General features: G+C 40.9%; 1 protein-coding gene and 1 long non-coding RNA gene across 6 annotated transcripts in view; one reads left to right on the top strand and one right to left on the bottom strand.

The window, feature by feature from the left end:
* The window catches only part of RAB31 (RAB31, member RAS oncogene family), a 69221-nt gene that overhangs the window by 12411 nt on the left and 41544 nt on the right, over positions 1–15266 (bottom strand). For all 5 annotated transcript variants that reach the window (XM_075744466.1, XM_075744464.1, XM_075744469.1 and 2 more), the window contains 3 exons: positions 11999–12070; positions 10027–10133; positions 5032–5141 (listed from right to left, as the gene is read on the bottom strand). In XM_075744466.1, coding sequence (XP_075600581.1) covers positions 5032–5141; positions 10027–10133; positions 11999–12070 — 289 coding nt within the window. The remainder of the gene's footprint in view (positions 1–5031; positions 5142–10026; positions 10134–11998; positions 12071–15266) is intronic.
* Positions 1–15266, top strand: part of LOC142600403 (uncharacterized) — a 179363-nt gene that overhangs the window by 152239 nt on the left and 11858 nt on the right. The gene's annotated exons all lie outside the window — the stretch shown is intronic.

The following is a 15266-nucleotide window of genomic DNA, read 5'->3' as shown; positions in this document are numbered from 1 at the left end:
ACAAGTATTTGGGTTACATTAAATATTCAATATACGGGCTGCTGGCAAGACATCAGAAAATCAATAGCTTCATATATTTATAACTGAGCATTTACCACATGAAAGATTGTATACTGAGACAGAAACTCTCTGCTTTAATTAGGAAGCCTCGTCTAGGAAGAACATCCTTATCTGGATTTTTAAACATCAGCCTGTCTCTCCTTCTCGTAGTACTAGCATCAGTAAGACCAAGCGTGCTAACAACTCTTTACACACTTTCTGTAGCGTGATTCTGATAATCTTATTCCTCGTTTCCCTCTTACCCTTGACAGAAGATGCTGAAATGCTTCAATCCTACCATTTTGGTAGCACACCAATCTCCAGCATTTGCTAGACTTTGAAAAAATTATCCATGTCCATCTCTCTATTTTTTTTTTCTTCTCAACACAAGTTTATTTCCTACTTCACTTGGCTAGGTATTCTTCAGCAGCTTACTTGTCCCACCCCCTGTTTACCTTTGGACCTACTGATGCAGACTGATATTAACCTGGGAGGGACTGTCTCGGCTGTATCATTTACAGAGGATGGCTTTCATGTATTCGTATCTGGGGCAACTTTACACTAAGGTAACAGGCAAGACACGCAGGCTGAAGAGAAACAGCTGGGTGTGTACTAGATTCGAATAGGGCAACTAAGGCTTATTTGAGTTCTTAAATGAACGGGTGTCTGAAAATTGCAAGGGTGTGATTGCTACTAAATGACAGTACACTCAGGGCAGCTTGTTTAGTCATTGAAAACCAGCCCGTTTCAACGGCACAAGCAGTGGGCAGCAGACTAAAGCCCCACAACTAAGAAAAGGAAATACAGAACTGGTACGATCCCCTGCGCAGGCACAACTTTATACTGTATTAGACTGCTATTATATAATACATTCCTGGCATTTTTGCTGCTGCTGAAATATAAACCACCACCAAGGAGCCACTGTGCCTATGGTTCTTCTAAGGCTGGGAATAAAAAATTAGTAATATTTGATCCTATAGACACTCAGCTGTTAAAAAAAGAACTGCTGGAACACATGAAAACCCACTATAATCTTAAGCTCTTTTTATGTCAAAAACCTTTTGAGATTTGCAAAAAATTTAGCTCAAGTGGGAAATATACAACTGTAGTAAAAATATTCCTTTCTTGTTTACAGAGAAATAAAACAGCCACGTGACATTTCACAATCACAGCAAGCCTTCAGTCAGGCACTGCTAAATGTAACCAGTGTAAGTGGAGTGGCTTGCCATCTGAAATCACAGGGGTAACAACAGACAGCCAGGAGCTGCATCCCATTATGCAGCTCAGTGAAATCTCTCCAGCGCAGAGAATGCCGACTTTGCTGCTCGGTCTGCCTCCTCAGCCTTATTTGCCTCAGTACACTGACTGCAGAGTCCCTTTCTGGCCAGATTTGCTCCATCTTCAAAAGATCAGAAACTTTTATTGATTCTAGTCTTTCACATCTTGTATTTTCTTGAGGAGAATTAAGGACAATGGATTTGTGTTGAGACTGTGTTATTAAGACATCCCTCAAAGCAGTCAAATCCTCAAATCCTGAGAGAAACTTATTTAAACAAATCTTTTAAAAATAGTGTAATATAATAACCTTCGAAATGAAGTGATCTGTCTACAATCTCTATAATTTTTCCAAGATTTATGTGGTTGTCAGCAAAACATCCCAGTTCCCCTTTTATTTTCTGCCTTCTTTATATCATTATGTTGAGTAATTTTTTCCCATTATACTATTTCACTCCATTCACAACATTGTCCCTGGAAAAGAGACAGTTGTTAGACACCTTAGGAAGGAAAAATGATTATGTTAAAATACCCCTGAGAAATGAAAAGCATAAGCAAGCAGGAGGTAAATCTTTTAGCTCAATTAAAATGTAGTCTACCCTTTCTGTTTGAGGGATCAATTTCAAGAAGGTTTGTAATGGAGAAATTCTCCACGCCTGTTGGAATATCCTTCCAAATCCAGGCTGTAAAATAAGCAACACATGCAGTCTACCTACAAGGTCCAAGGTAAGGAGAAGTTGCTGTCTCAGAGGCTGGGGAGCTGCACTGTGCCTTTCTACAGCAGCACAAAGAGAAGGGCACAGACTCTCAGGCAGTGTGAAAGCCAAACGAAAGCTGCAGCATGACTTCTAGGGCACCATGCAAATAAAATCAGTCAATAGGGTAGGAGATATGGCCACAGAGGGACTTCATACACCGAAAAGGCAGAAATGCTGCCAATGCAACTTAGGCATAGACAGACTTTTTTCTGAAATTGCACAAAGACTGAGGTGGTATAAAACATCAGAAAGTTGTGACTGGGCAGAGCGTATGGATAATCATACTAATTAATTCTCCTGCTAATTAAGCATTTTTCACTTGGTTTCCACTATATTTCTATAAACATACACTACCAACTCTCTCTCTCCGCTAAGTACTTGATAAGGTCACAAGTACATCCACCGAGACCAAATATTTCTATATTTAGAAATAATTGCCTGTGGAATTAAGTGCACTTGCCTGGGTATCTAGTTCATACTAAACTTAATTTAGCTGATTTTCCTCATCTATTATATCCATTATTAGGGACAGCGTACGCTTCCAGCTGCAGCATTGCCTATCAATGACAGAAACTAATTATCTAATTACGTGGCAAGGATGAGTTCTTCTGTGAGAACATTCACAACCATCAGACACAGTCAGTCAAGTAAACTAGCACAAGGAAGAACCGGTTCCTCCAGACAGCCATGTTACACACTTCTTTTTTAAAGGAGGTAAAAGAAAGGTAGCACATTCTAGGAATATCAGTTCTCATCAACCATTTCAAATGCATCCGATGCAAGGAAAGCAAACACTTGAACAGGCCCCACCTCAGGCAAAGTGTGGTAGATCATATGAGCTGATTATGAATATGTGAAATAAAATAAAGACTTTAGGGAAACAAAGTTGAGTTTCTGGACATGCTGTCTCCTAGGCTTCTGTACCACAAAACAGGATTCAGGGAGAAGAGGAACCACCAGTAGTGGAGGAGGATCAAGTCATGGAGCTCTTAAAAAATCTCAAGCCAACGTCACTGCAAGGCCGTTTGTTATTACCCTTATCGTTTTGTAAAGGTTGTGGAGAATGAGGGAAGTCCCCTATGACTGAAGAAAGGTGAATGTTGTATCTGTCTTCAAAAAGGGCAATAACAAGCCATGTATCTACAGGCTGGTTAGCCTCACTCTGCTTCCTGGGAAAGCCATGAAGCAAATCCTCTCAGAAGCTGCTTCTGAGCACATGAAGGTGAAGTCCACCAATCAGTGGCCTTGCCAAGGGTAAGCCATGTCCAACCAACTTGGTTGCCCTAAATGATAGTATGACTGGATCTGTGTTTGAGGGAGAGCATTGGATCTTGTCTACCTTGACTTTAGCAAGGCTTATGATACTTTCTCCTGCAGCATCCTGGTATATCCAAGTTGGGATGTTATAGTCTAGATAGGCACATAGTTAGCTGTGTGAAAAACCGTCCCGATCATCAGACTTAAAGGCCAGTAGTTAACAGTATGTATCTATCTACCTGTAGGCCAGTTACAAATGGTGTACCTTGCTTAATATCTTTTATCAGTGGCCTGAAGAAGGAAAAAAAATGCACCCACTACAACCCTCAGATGATACCCAACTCAGAGGTAGTCATACCCTTGAGGGCAGGGCTGCTGTTCAGAGGGCCTTAGGGTGGAGGGAGGAATGGACCAACAGGAACGTTAGGTGGTTCAGAAAAGACAAATGCCAAGCCCTGCCTGTGGGAAGGAAGAGCCCCTAGCTATGAGACACGCTGGGGACTGGCTGCCCAGGAAGCAGCTCTGCCAAAAAGGACCTGAGGGCAGCAAGCTGACCACGAGCCAGCAGCGTGCCCTGGCAGCAAAGGCAGCCAACAACATCTAAGTCATACCAATAAGAGCCAAGCCAGTAGATCAGGTGAAGGGATTATCCCCTTCTAGATATGGTCTAACACAAGCTGGGTAACGCATCCAGTTTTGGGCCCCACAATGCAAGAAAAATGTTGTCAAACTGGCACAAGTTCAGAGGAGGGCCACCAAGACAGTCAGGGGGCTGGAGCACTTGGCCTGTGAGGAGAGGCTGAGGAAATGGGGCCTGTTCAGCCTGGAGATGCGATGGCTTTTGGGGACCACAAAGCTCTCTGTTAGTACCTGTGGGGAGGGCTGCTAAGAAGACAGAGCCAGGCTTTTTACTGAGGTGCATCCAGGACAACGAGTGATGGTGGCCGTGAATTGAATCAGAAGAGGTTCTGACTTGATACTTCGGGGGAGACACCACTGAGAGGACTGTTTAAACAGTAGACTCAGCTGCCCAGAGAAGTTTTGGAACCTCTGCTCTTGGGCCCAGCCAGACAATAGCCCAAGCAACCCAGTCTGAACTGACTATCAAGTCTGCTTTGAGTGGGAGGTTGGACTGAAGGTCTCCTGAGGTCCCTTCCAGCCTGCAAGGTCCTTCCCACTTGCAGCCAGAGACCAAAACTGGAACCCCTAGAAGGCAAACTGAACAAGATGTTTTTTCTTCTCCTCATGAGGAATGTCAGTCTCATCTTGTTTAAAAGACTCTGAGAGAAATTTTTTTTTTTTTAAATGGATTCCACTGCAATGACTATTTTCTACTTATCACAGCCCTCCAGGCGCATTTCTCAACATGTAAGTTTTTATCAACATGATGATAAGATCAACAGTATCGCCTCTATAGCAGGCTTGGTCTGAAACAGAAGATATGACCCAGGTCAGGATTTATATACAGATTTAGAAGGAATAGGCTTACCCCGTCCCATATCTACTATCTACTGTGTTTTGCTCTGGTGTATTCAAAGTCATTCTTAGTTTACATCTGCATAAACAGCAGCCATATTACTGGCCCAGTGGATTTCTTTATGTCCTTGGGACAGAAGTTTTTAGACCCAAATCAGAAAGCTATTTTCAGAAGACCTCCAAACAATCACAATTAATTAAATAAATAAATGGAGCATTTACTTACTTATTCCTTGAAAAAGTTCTTCAATGTTAACAGCGTTCTTTGCACTGGTTTCAACAACAATTGCACCTATAGATTCTGCATATTCTTTGGCATCCTTCATAGGAACCTCCCTACAAAAAAAAAAAAAACAAAACCAAAAAACAAACCACCAAATAAAAGAAACCAAATTTTCAAAAAATAAATCAATTTTGGAAAAAAAACCCAAACCAACCCACAAAACCTGAAACACAGCCTAATCAGAAAAGCATTAGTATGCAAAAGTAGTACTATCTATCATCTTCTTATAGCATTTAGATCATCATATTAAAAAAAAATAAAAATTTCACCAATTATTGATCCGCAGATTTCTTGGACTTGCTGCTGAATCTATGCCTTGAAAAAATGAGGACAAATTTAAATGACAACCCCATTTCTTTGTTTGTTAAACTTGACTCCAATAAGAAAAGCATTAAAACACTAGAAAAAAGACATACAACTCTGCTGATCCAGGCAGCAACCGGCACTGTCCACACCAAGTGTTCAAACAAGATAGGGTACGACTGTTGTGGAAGAAAACGATAAGAGCATCGTACTCTCTAAGTGTCTGCAAGCAGCAAGAAAACAAGAGAGATTCTGAAAGAAATATGGGAGCCGCTGACTCCAAGCACATTGGCAAGCGCAATCTGGGAGTGCCAGATTCACTGGGGGAAGACCACCGTTCTGTGCCATGTCACCAAAGTGACACCACCTTAAAAATCACTGGTAGAATATCCTCATTTTGTAGCCAATGCTTCATATGCCAAAAGCTGGTAAATGCAGTTTACAACATGCCAAAGACCTCTGCTTCAGACACAAAGCAAACTCCGCGCTAACCTCGTACCTGCCTGAGCCAGGTGGCAAAGCTGAATCTGCCCATGCCCACTGCTGCCTGTAATCACCGCTGTTCCTGATTTTTGAGCAACAGAGACTGAACATGCTAACAGGCACTCAGGGTACACCCAAGCAGGGGAGCACACGTTGAAACACCAGACTGCCAGCACTATTTTTCTTTCAGTTGTTCAATACCTCAACTGGTGTGTTTTGTGTGGCTTTATAGCTATCTGTGGCATACGCAGAATTTGCACCAACTGCTTCACCCCACAGTTCTGATGTACCAATCCAGAGACTCTCAGTACAATTTCCTCCTAGTGTGAATGCCTTGGACTTTATCTGAAGGTTTCTAGGTGGGAGCACAGCAATGCAATTTCACAGTTAGTTTATGGAGGTATATATTTTAGATAAATCAGATCTGCTGCTCATGGGAAACATGTAGAGAGGCACAGTAATTGGCTGATTTATTACAAATGATTTTCAAAAAATTAGCCTGCAATTCCAGCATCTGGATTCAGAGCTTGTTTCCATGACTTGCTTCTTTGTATTACATGTCTTTATTGCAGAAAACACAGGGAAAGCAGCATTCCCCTTACTGTTTCTGAAATGGCACCTTGGCATTTACTATGAAGGTATCACCATCTGCAGATGGCCCTGGAGATAAGGGGGGGGGGGGCAGGGAAAGGGAACTTAACTTTGTAACATAATATTCAAACAACAGTAATGGAAGAAATTTGAGAGCACAGGGTTATGTTATGAAGACTTCCAACTTGCTGTAATTTAGATGAGAAAGTAAACTTGAAAAATCAAGGAAAAGGTAAAACAGCAGCAAGTGACAATATTCCAAGAAAGTACCACAAAACTTCTTAGCCTTCTCTGGTGACATTTCCAAAGGAAGCCTATAAACGTCCACAGCACATGGGCAATAAGCATCATGACATCCAGTGCTGCTGGCACTGAGAAGGCTGCATACATCAAGTGGAGTTATAATCTGGATATCAACATTGCTAATGTGCTACCTTGTCAAAAAGGAAAAGCACAAATGCTTGAACTCTAAGCTGAGAGATGAATACATGCAAGATGGGGTGAAGAGGGAAGAAGGCAAGAACCATCAGTGGAGTACTAAGAATGTTTTATTCCAGGGCTACGATGAAAGTTAGAGAAATACCTATTCTGAAAGATGTCAATTATTTCATTTTATCCTTTCCAAATCATTCTATTGATTCAATCTCCTTTGAGTTTTTCTGAAAAATTACTGACTGAAGAAATATTCTGGATGCATAGGGTGAAGATCTGAGCATGAAATTCTGCTGAATTCTCTCAACCAAGGATCTGGCAATTTCCAGTGAACACAATTTGTTAAGAAAGTGCACCATATTTTTAGGGAAGTAAACATTTCTTAGTTGCTGTTATGACTACTGACTTCCATAATGCTCAAAAATACTTTGGGACACTTACAACTTTTTAACATTGAAGTCTCAGTTCCTATCTTTGAAACTACTTTTTAATAACCTGTCAGAAGGACAGGACACATATCAGAAGGAAAAGTCTATTGCTATTACTTAAAAGTATGCCAAACACTCAACAATACTAGAGTTGACAGTACTATAACAAAGATGAGGATTTATACTAAACAAAATCGCCTGTCTACCTGTAGAAATTCCTTCAAAGTGGAGAGAAATTTACTTCAGAGTGCCAAAAACTGCTGATAGCCTACTAACAACACTGAGAAAAGCAGCATGGCCCCTGAGTGTCCCAAATCCATCTTGGCAGCTCAAAACCAAATTTTAGATCCTAAATGAGAAGGGTAACATGGTCAATGATTATAAGGAATAGTACCAGTCTTCTCCCAAAGGGAGATAATCAGTTCTTATTGCTTCCATTCATTCCTCCCTACATTATCTCCTACAGGCATAGAGATGGCAGAATCAAATCAACTTGAACCAAGTCGGCTTGTCCTCTTCTGCATCTATTCACAGTGGTCTCAAAAGCAGCTGTGTCTCTGATATCTAGCAAAACATCTGCCAAAAGTTCTACAAAACCAAAGAGAGATGCCAAAAATGCATACAAACAGCAGCTTGCTCCTGTGTGCTCCTATCATCTTATTTTTAAATTCTCTGTGCCCAAAGGCATGTGTATTTTCTACTCATTGGAAACAATCTGATAAATTGGTGACACATTTCACCTAAAATCATTTTTACTGAAGTAAATTTGAAGACATAAAGCCAGAGAATGCATACAGCTGCATGTATTGCATAAACAATTAGATTTCTGGAAGAACTGTGAAAACATATCACGTACGAGCTAGTCTGCTCTCTATTTTTCCACCAAAATCTCTTTAGCTGAACATCACTGGATGACTTTACAAAGAAAAAAGGCTGTGGGATGCAGAAAGAATAACTGCATGAAAAAAATTAGTCTCAAAACTATTCATAATTATGGAGAGAAAAAAGCCACCTCCATAGGAAAAAAGAAGAGGAGACATTAGCTCGTGAAGGACAATGAGGACCACGCTAACACCAGGATATTTTGTGCATGGAAGAGCCGTACTGGCTGAACAGGAGCAAGAAACAGATGATCAGCAATCAGTAAACAACAGGCAGTGTTTGAGAATAACATGGTGGAAAGATCACAGTCGCTCCGTCAGGAACCCCAGCATTCTCACATTTCTAGGGTGCAGGTTTTTCTTCACATCCCCAAGTTAACCTGACTCTGGCAGAACAGCATTTAGAAGCTTGCTGCCATGACAAGTGCTACCAAAAGCAGGGGAAGGGCTGGTTATGGATTCATTTGCAATTGATGCCATTTGTCACAATCTCCAAACTTATTACCCTTGATTTAATCAGGGAACTGTATTGCTGGGAACACTTAAGCAATAAATTTAAAGTGATTCTCGAAGCAACTGAAAACTCCAATTTTAGCTAAATGGTTTTGGAGTTTATTTTTATAGTTATCTTTTCCTCTTTTTTTCTACTTCATATTTGGAAAACTATAGTTTTGTCTTATAGGACTCAGTTACACCATGTTGACAAGCATATCACATCATCATAGGAGATGCCAATATACTATCTGTGTCCCTGATTCTTAGCCAGACAGAAACCAGGAGTGTTCTAGTGTCAGGGCTTGTTCAGGTCTTACGGAAAGCAGTGAGTTGCAGTTTTGTGTAGGTTCATGGCTGATAGTAGTGAGGGCAAGGAACAAAAAAACCCCCACACATGTCCAATCCTTGTATATGCCTTAATTCAATAAAGCACTGCATCACTTGAAGTTACACATGTGCTTCAGGGCTCTAGTAAACCTGGGCCAAAGTAATGACTATAAACTAACAGGGGGATATGTTTGAACAACCGTTAAGAGCCTATGAGGTCCCAAGAGGAAAACATCAAATATGGCCATTGAGTCTGTACTCACAGTTGAAGCAAGAAATAACAGAGTCATGGACTGACACAAAGGTTCACGACTGTACAGCGGAATGTGCTTCCACTTCCAGAAGGGATAAATGCAAATCCAAAACAGAGCTAACAAGCAGAAGAGTGACTCTAACTTCACTCTCATCCCAAATAGCATCATCTCGGCTCTTCTGCAGGAGGGTGGATTCAAACCTCCCCTCTTTTACCCAGGAGGTTCTTTGCTTCTCACAGGTGACAAAAGTTTTACTTGAGGTTACACTCCTAAAAAACCAAAAATACACTTTCTACATCCAGTACCATGGGACCGCTTCAGTTGTTGCAAAGTGCAAAGTACAAATTCTCAAAGCTTCTCTGTGAACAACACTATTCTACCTCAGGCCCAGCCTTCTAGATTTACATTGCTGGTTTTACTCATCACTTAATACATTCTGCACCTTTTAACATGAATGGAAGGGAAAAAAAGAGAATACTTTTCCATTCCCAATGATTCAGCAGCTAAAGGGTGTAGATTGTACAAATACATAGGAAGGGCAGTAAAAGAGAGGCACTTAATTCAAGTTGTGCTGCTGCCAGTGCGATTGTGCATTGGTAGAATGTACCCCCCCACTGGGGTTAGGAAAGACTCAATACAGCTGACCAAAATTATATACTGTAAGAGTGAAACACATTGGTTACCTGAAGGAAGGAAACAATATAGTTACTGCCATCAAAGCAACAACAAAAATGGATCTATTACCTGATATCAGAAAGATCACACTTGTTTCCAGCAATAGCCATTACAATGTTTTCAGGACCATGTTCTTTTAGTTCTTTCACCCATTTCTTCAAAGTATGAAATGAATCCTAAGTCAGAGAAATAACAAATAAGCGAAGAGCCTGGTCTGCATTGATGCATTTGCTTCTTTTTTGAAGTTAGAGGAACAGAGCTTTGATAGTATTAATGCAATAATAATTTTATAGATCACAGGATCAGAAGATGATCGTTGTATTTATGTAATCTGCTTTTCAAACTTTAGGTCATAAGATTTCCTCAAATTAATTCTTAAACTTGGACACTTCCCCCTTTGCTCCCCGCCAAAGCAGTGCTGAATCTTTTTCTTAACTTTTCAGTGATGAAGAAACTACCACAGCTCTTTTACGTTTGGCTAGTAACTAATTTCCTTCACTTTTAACGTGAGCTTCATTTGTCTAATTTCAATTTCTGCCCAGTGGGCTACCATCTCAACAACTGCCATATTTTCGGTAATATCCAGGAGAGCTTTCACAGTGATGCCCTCCCCCCAGCATTTCCAAATCTGTGACCTGGTAAACCTCAATTTACTCATTAGGAAAACAAAGAGACATCTGACAGTTCACTTTTCCCCTCCAAGTACAAAATTCAAACCTACCTTTTAATAGCAAATTTTCTATTTCTTTATACTAATTAACAAATAACATTAAAATCACTTTTGTTCCTAGAGATTCTAATTATAGTGCATGGTTGAAATTATTACTGAAACTCAAAGTGAGCTCCCAAATATATTATAAATCATTTTTCCCCCTCAAAAATGCACATAAGAGTTATGTCTAAATCGGCGATGGGTGTATTAGTATCACTGAAGGGAGAGCACTATCAGTTATTTGGGAAAAAAACACCCATTCTGCTTTAATGATCAAAGCTGAATATTAAGGATGAGAAAGTGAAATACACATTGACCTTCCTCTCCTATTTTCTCCTCTCTATTCTGAGAGCTGTTCCACATAAGCTTGGAGAAAGGCTGGCAAAACAAAATTATATTCTTATGCAGCATTACAAGATCAACTGTAAGATATTTAAATTAAAAGTAAGTATCAATCCAGCATGATTCACTCTTCCTCATCTTTTCTTGGGAAATTAGCAAAGGAATACCGCTGTGCAACAGTGGCCATCATCATCAGCCACAGATCATTACACTAATGCACTGGAGAACCAGCGCAGCCCCCTCAACCTAGTAGTAAATAATTCAATTGGCAGGAAAGGAATAAAATGCTAGTGAACTGTCGTGACCGTGCACCCATTAATGCCTCCTCTAACTCAGCTTTTTCAGCAGGGGTTTCTTTCAAAAGCGGTGGAAGAGGCATTCAGCTAGAACCTCCCAGCCTCCTCTGCCTAAGAAATGACCAAGAGCAGTTTAGGATCTGAAAATACAATTGTCATTCCAAATTAATAATGTTGAGACAAAGGTCAGAGACTTCTTATTTCGTTACTGGTTTCAAAGTTAAGACATGAGTCCCGCAACGCAAACATGAGATGATATGCTTAGTTAAAAATAATGAGTTTTAAAATCAGTAATATGCAAACAACTGAAGTTCTATTCAGCTGATAAAGCAGCCAGCTGCTTTTTGTGGTAAAAATTCAATTCCATACAGAGAACATAGGTGGTGGTGGTGAGAGGGAGTATTGCAGGATATTATCCTGTCTACTTAGCCAGAGGAAATACAAAGAAACTTTGTCAAAATGCAGTCTCCAACCTTTTGTCTAGATGAAGTTTAAACAACACGTAAGCAGAACTTCATATTTAATTTTTTAAGGCAGTTGGACACTTCCATCCAAATCTACACAAACCATCGAAGCATATAAATCCCACTGACAGGAACAGGGATTAACATGCAAATAATTCTGCAGTTGTGGGTTTTAACTCCAACTCTGGCTCAAGCAAAGGAGTTAACACAGGTGAGAAGTGTCTTACCTGTTTAGTGATATCGTAAACTATCACAGCCGCTGCTGAACCTCGGTAGTACATTGGAGCCAAGGAATGAAACTGTTAAAACATAACACCCCCCCGACAAGAAATATCATTAATAAATCAGAATTATCACACACTTTGTCAGGTCACGAAGACTTGCCATGGCAAGACCATTGACTTACTTTCATCCCATACAGAACAGACCTCTTCAGTGGTTGCCCATCTCTAATTTTCCTTAAATTCCAAGGAAGGAGAGCTCCCTTATCTCCTGCAGCTTTTCATCCCGCTGGATTTACACAATCAGCACTTACTGGTTCAATGCATCTTTTCCATTACAGGGCATGGACTCTGAAGACAAGTTTTGAGATGAAAATCACCTACACTTGGAGGCCTAACCTGACAGCATATTGACCCCTTCCCCTGGCAAACCTCAATGTTTTGATTTGTAGTTGTAACAGATTGGATTCAGCCTGGGTTCCATTTTCATAAAACATTGCAAATTACTTGGATGAAATTAGCTTGTCAGAAAACTCTGAACACCTGTCATGTTTACTTATTCTACACTATGACAGGTATTTTGAAAAACATAGGTTCTTGTGGTTTAAGTTACTCTTCAGCTTTTTGTTTCAAGGGAAACATCCTTTAAGAAAAAAACCAAAAAAACAACAAAACAAAAACAACCACTAAGCAATAAATACGTTTATTATAACAGCTTGCCAACGAACAGCATCATTTTCATAATTTACTGTGACTAAGCAGCTGATTTGGAATTTCAGCTTATAATTACACAGAGAAAGGAAGTCAAAGAGCCTTTCTGCTGATTCAACTAAAGTTAGTCTTAAGCAAACCAAAAATAAATCTTTCTTGGAAAATACATTTAATCTCACTATACTCGCACAGCCATTTTACAAATATTTTATTTGCAAAGTGATCTGCAAAGGCTTCATATAAAGCTGCAACTAATAACTGTGGTCAACTCCTAAATCAAATGTGTTATTAGGGCAGGGTACAAATCTCCCTGCCCAGTGAACGTGCACGGATCCATGTGTTACGTTGCAAATCTCTGAAGATTTAGTGGACACATCTTTTTCTCTGAACTGTACTTACAGACTGAGCATTTAGACCTAGCAGCCTCCACATTTCTAGCTGTTTCACATGCAATGTATAAAGCAAGTTATTTGTAGTATTGTTTCGTTTGCCAGTTTGTAAGCTGTTTATCACAGATCACACGCTCCAGCTCAAGGTCAATACTTTCTCTTATAACAGTAAGGATGCACAGCAGCAGTGACAGATGGTCAAGTGCTGAGGTGTTTTGGGGAGCGAGGCAGGTGGGAGAGCTCATTAATAGGAGAAAACAGCAGGAAGGAGGATGAGGGGGAAAAAAAAAAAAAAAAGAGGAATCAGTCAAGAAGCATGGTCTGAAGAAAAGGGATCAGCCAAGATCCTGAGGGAGTTGGGTAGACACGTGCCTTCTGGGCTTTTAGTGTGTGGCTTTATTACTTGCATGTTTAAGCAATAAATGCTTTCCAGAATTTTTAGGCTTCCAGATCATGATGGAAATTTCCAGTGTGTTAGAATAGAATAGACTCAAACTAGACAAACCCCAAGTCCCTAGCTGCTCCTCACAGGACATACCTTCCAGCCCTTGCACCAGCTTTGTTACCCTCCTCCGAAGGCATTCAAGGATCCTCACATCCTCCTCCCCTTAAACTGTGGGACCCAGAACTGCACGCACCAACACTGAGTACAGCAGGATAGTCACCTCTCTTGACCCGTTGGTTACGCTGTGTTTGACGCACCCAGGGTGCGGTTTGCCCTCTTGGCTGCCAGGGCACATTGCTGGGTCATACCGAGCTGCTGTCGACCAGCACCCCCAGATCCCTTTCTGCAGGGCTGCTCTCCAGCCACGCCTCTCCCAATTTATACTTGGCCCAGAATTACTCTATCCTAGGTGCAGAATCTGGCATTTGGACTTGTCAAATTTCATCCCATTAATCATTGCCCAATTCCCAATCTACATCCCTCTGCAAGGCCTCTTGTCCCTCAAGGGAGTCAACAACACCCTTCAGTTTGGTATCATCAGTAAACCTGCTAATGGTGCGTTCAACTCCTGCATCCAGATCATTAATACATTGAACAGAACTGGCCCTAGAATTGAGCTTTGCAGAACACCGCTGGTCACCAGTGAGATGCAGCCCCATTCACTACAACCCTTTGAGCTCTGCCCTTCAGCCAGTTCTTCCGCCAGCACACCATGAACCCACTCATCCCACAGTTGGACAACTCGTCCAGAAGGATGCTGTAAGGGACAGTACCAAAAGCCTTACTAAATCCAGAAAAACTACATCCACCACCCTCACTTCATCCACTGGGCATGTGACTTTATTGTAGAAGGATATCAAATTAGTTAAACAGGACTTCCCATTTGTGAACCCCTGTTGACAGTGCCTGATGATTGCCTTTAAATGCCTTTTGATAGCACTCAGTATAGTCTTCTCCATAATTTTTCCAGGAACTGAGGTTAGACCAACAGTTCTGTAGTTCCCTGGGTCTTCCCTCATAGCTTAAAGTTTGCTCTCCTGAAGTCCAGGGTAGCAACTCGGCTGTCCTTTTTTTTTTTTTTTCTCACTACACTCAACCATTTCACGATCACTGTGGCCAAGGCAGCCACCTACCATCACATCCCCCACCAGTCCTTCTCTATTCACAAACAGCAAGTCTAGGAGGGCATCCTTCCTAGTTGGCTCACTGAGTACCTGTGACAAGAAGTTATCTCCTACAAACTTCAAGAATTTCCAAGACCTGCTTGTCAGCGTGTGCGTTTCGTTGAAGTAACCTGAAAATCAGGGACCTTAACTGTGGAGGGTAGATTTGACCTTCCATGGTATATACACACTCCTCCCAGTCTGTAAACTCCTGGAAAAGAACGACATACCTTACACACATGCTGATTTGGTTTTAATCTAGATTACATGGTATTCATGAATTTACAAAGAGCTCTCGGATAACAGTAATCACACTTCACAGGACCCGTGCAGTTAAACTCACATGCTTCAAATTCCTTCAATACTGGCCCAGAAAGCACATTGAGAATCTGTACATCATCTTGGAAATTCCTCTCCCTTTTCTTTTGACCAGGAGAAAAGAACACTTTCTGTAATAGCTGTTTCACTGAAGAATATGGCCAGTGTTATGGCCAGAAAGTAAAAATAAAAATAACAACACCCTAAAAGAAACCCAAACCAAAACAGAAAATCAGACCTTTTTCACT

The sequence above is a fragment of the Balearica regulorum genome, chromosome 2, assembly GCF_011004875.1.
Source record: "Balearica regulorum gibbericeps isolate bBalReg1 chromosome 2, bBalReg1.pri, whole genome shotgun sequence".
Classification (NCBI taxonomy): Eukaryota; Metazoa; Chordata; class Aves; order Gruiformes; family Gruidae; genus Balearica; species Balearica regulorum.
The sequence above is the reverse complement of the archived record's forward strand: the minus strand, read 5'-3'. Positions and strand labels throughout refer to the sequence as shown.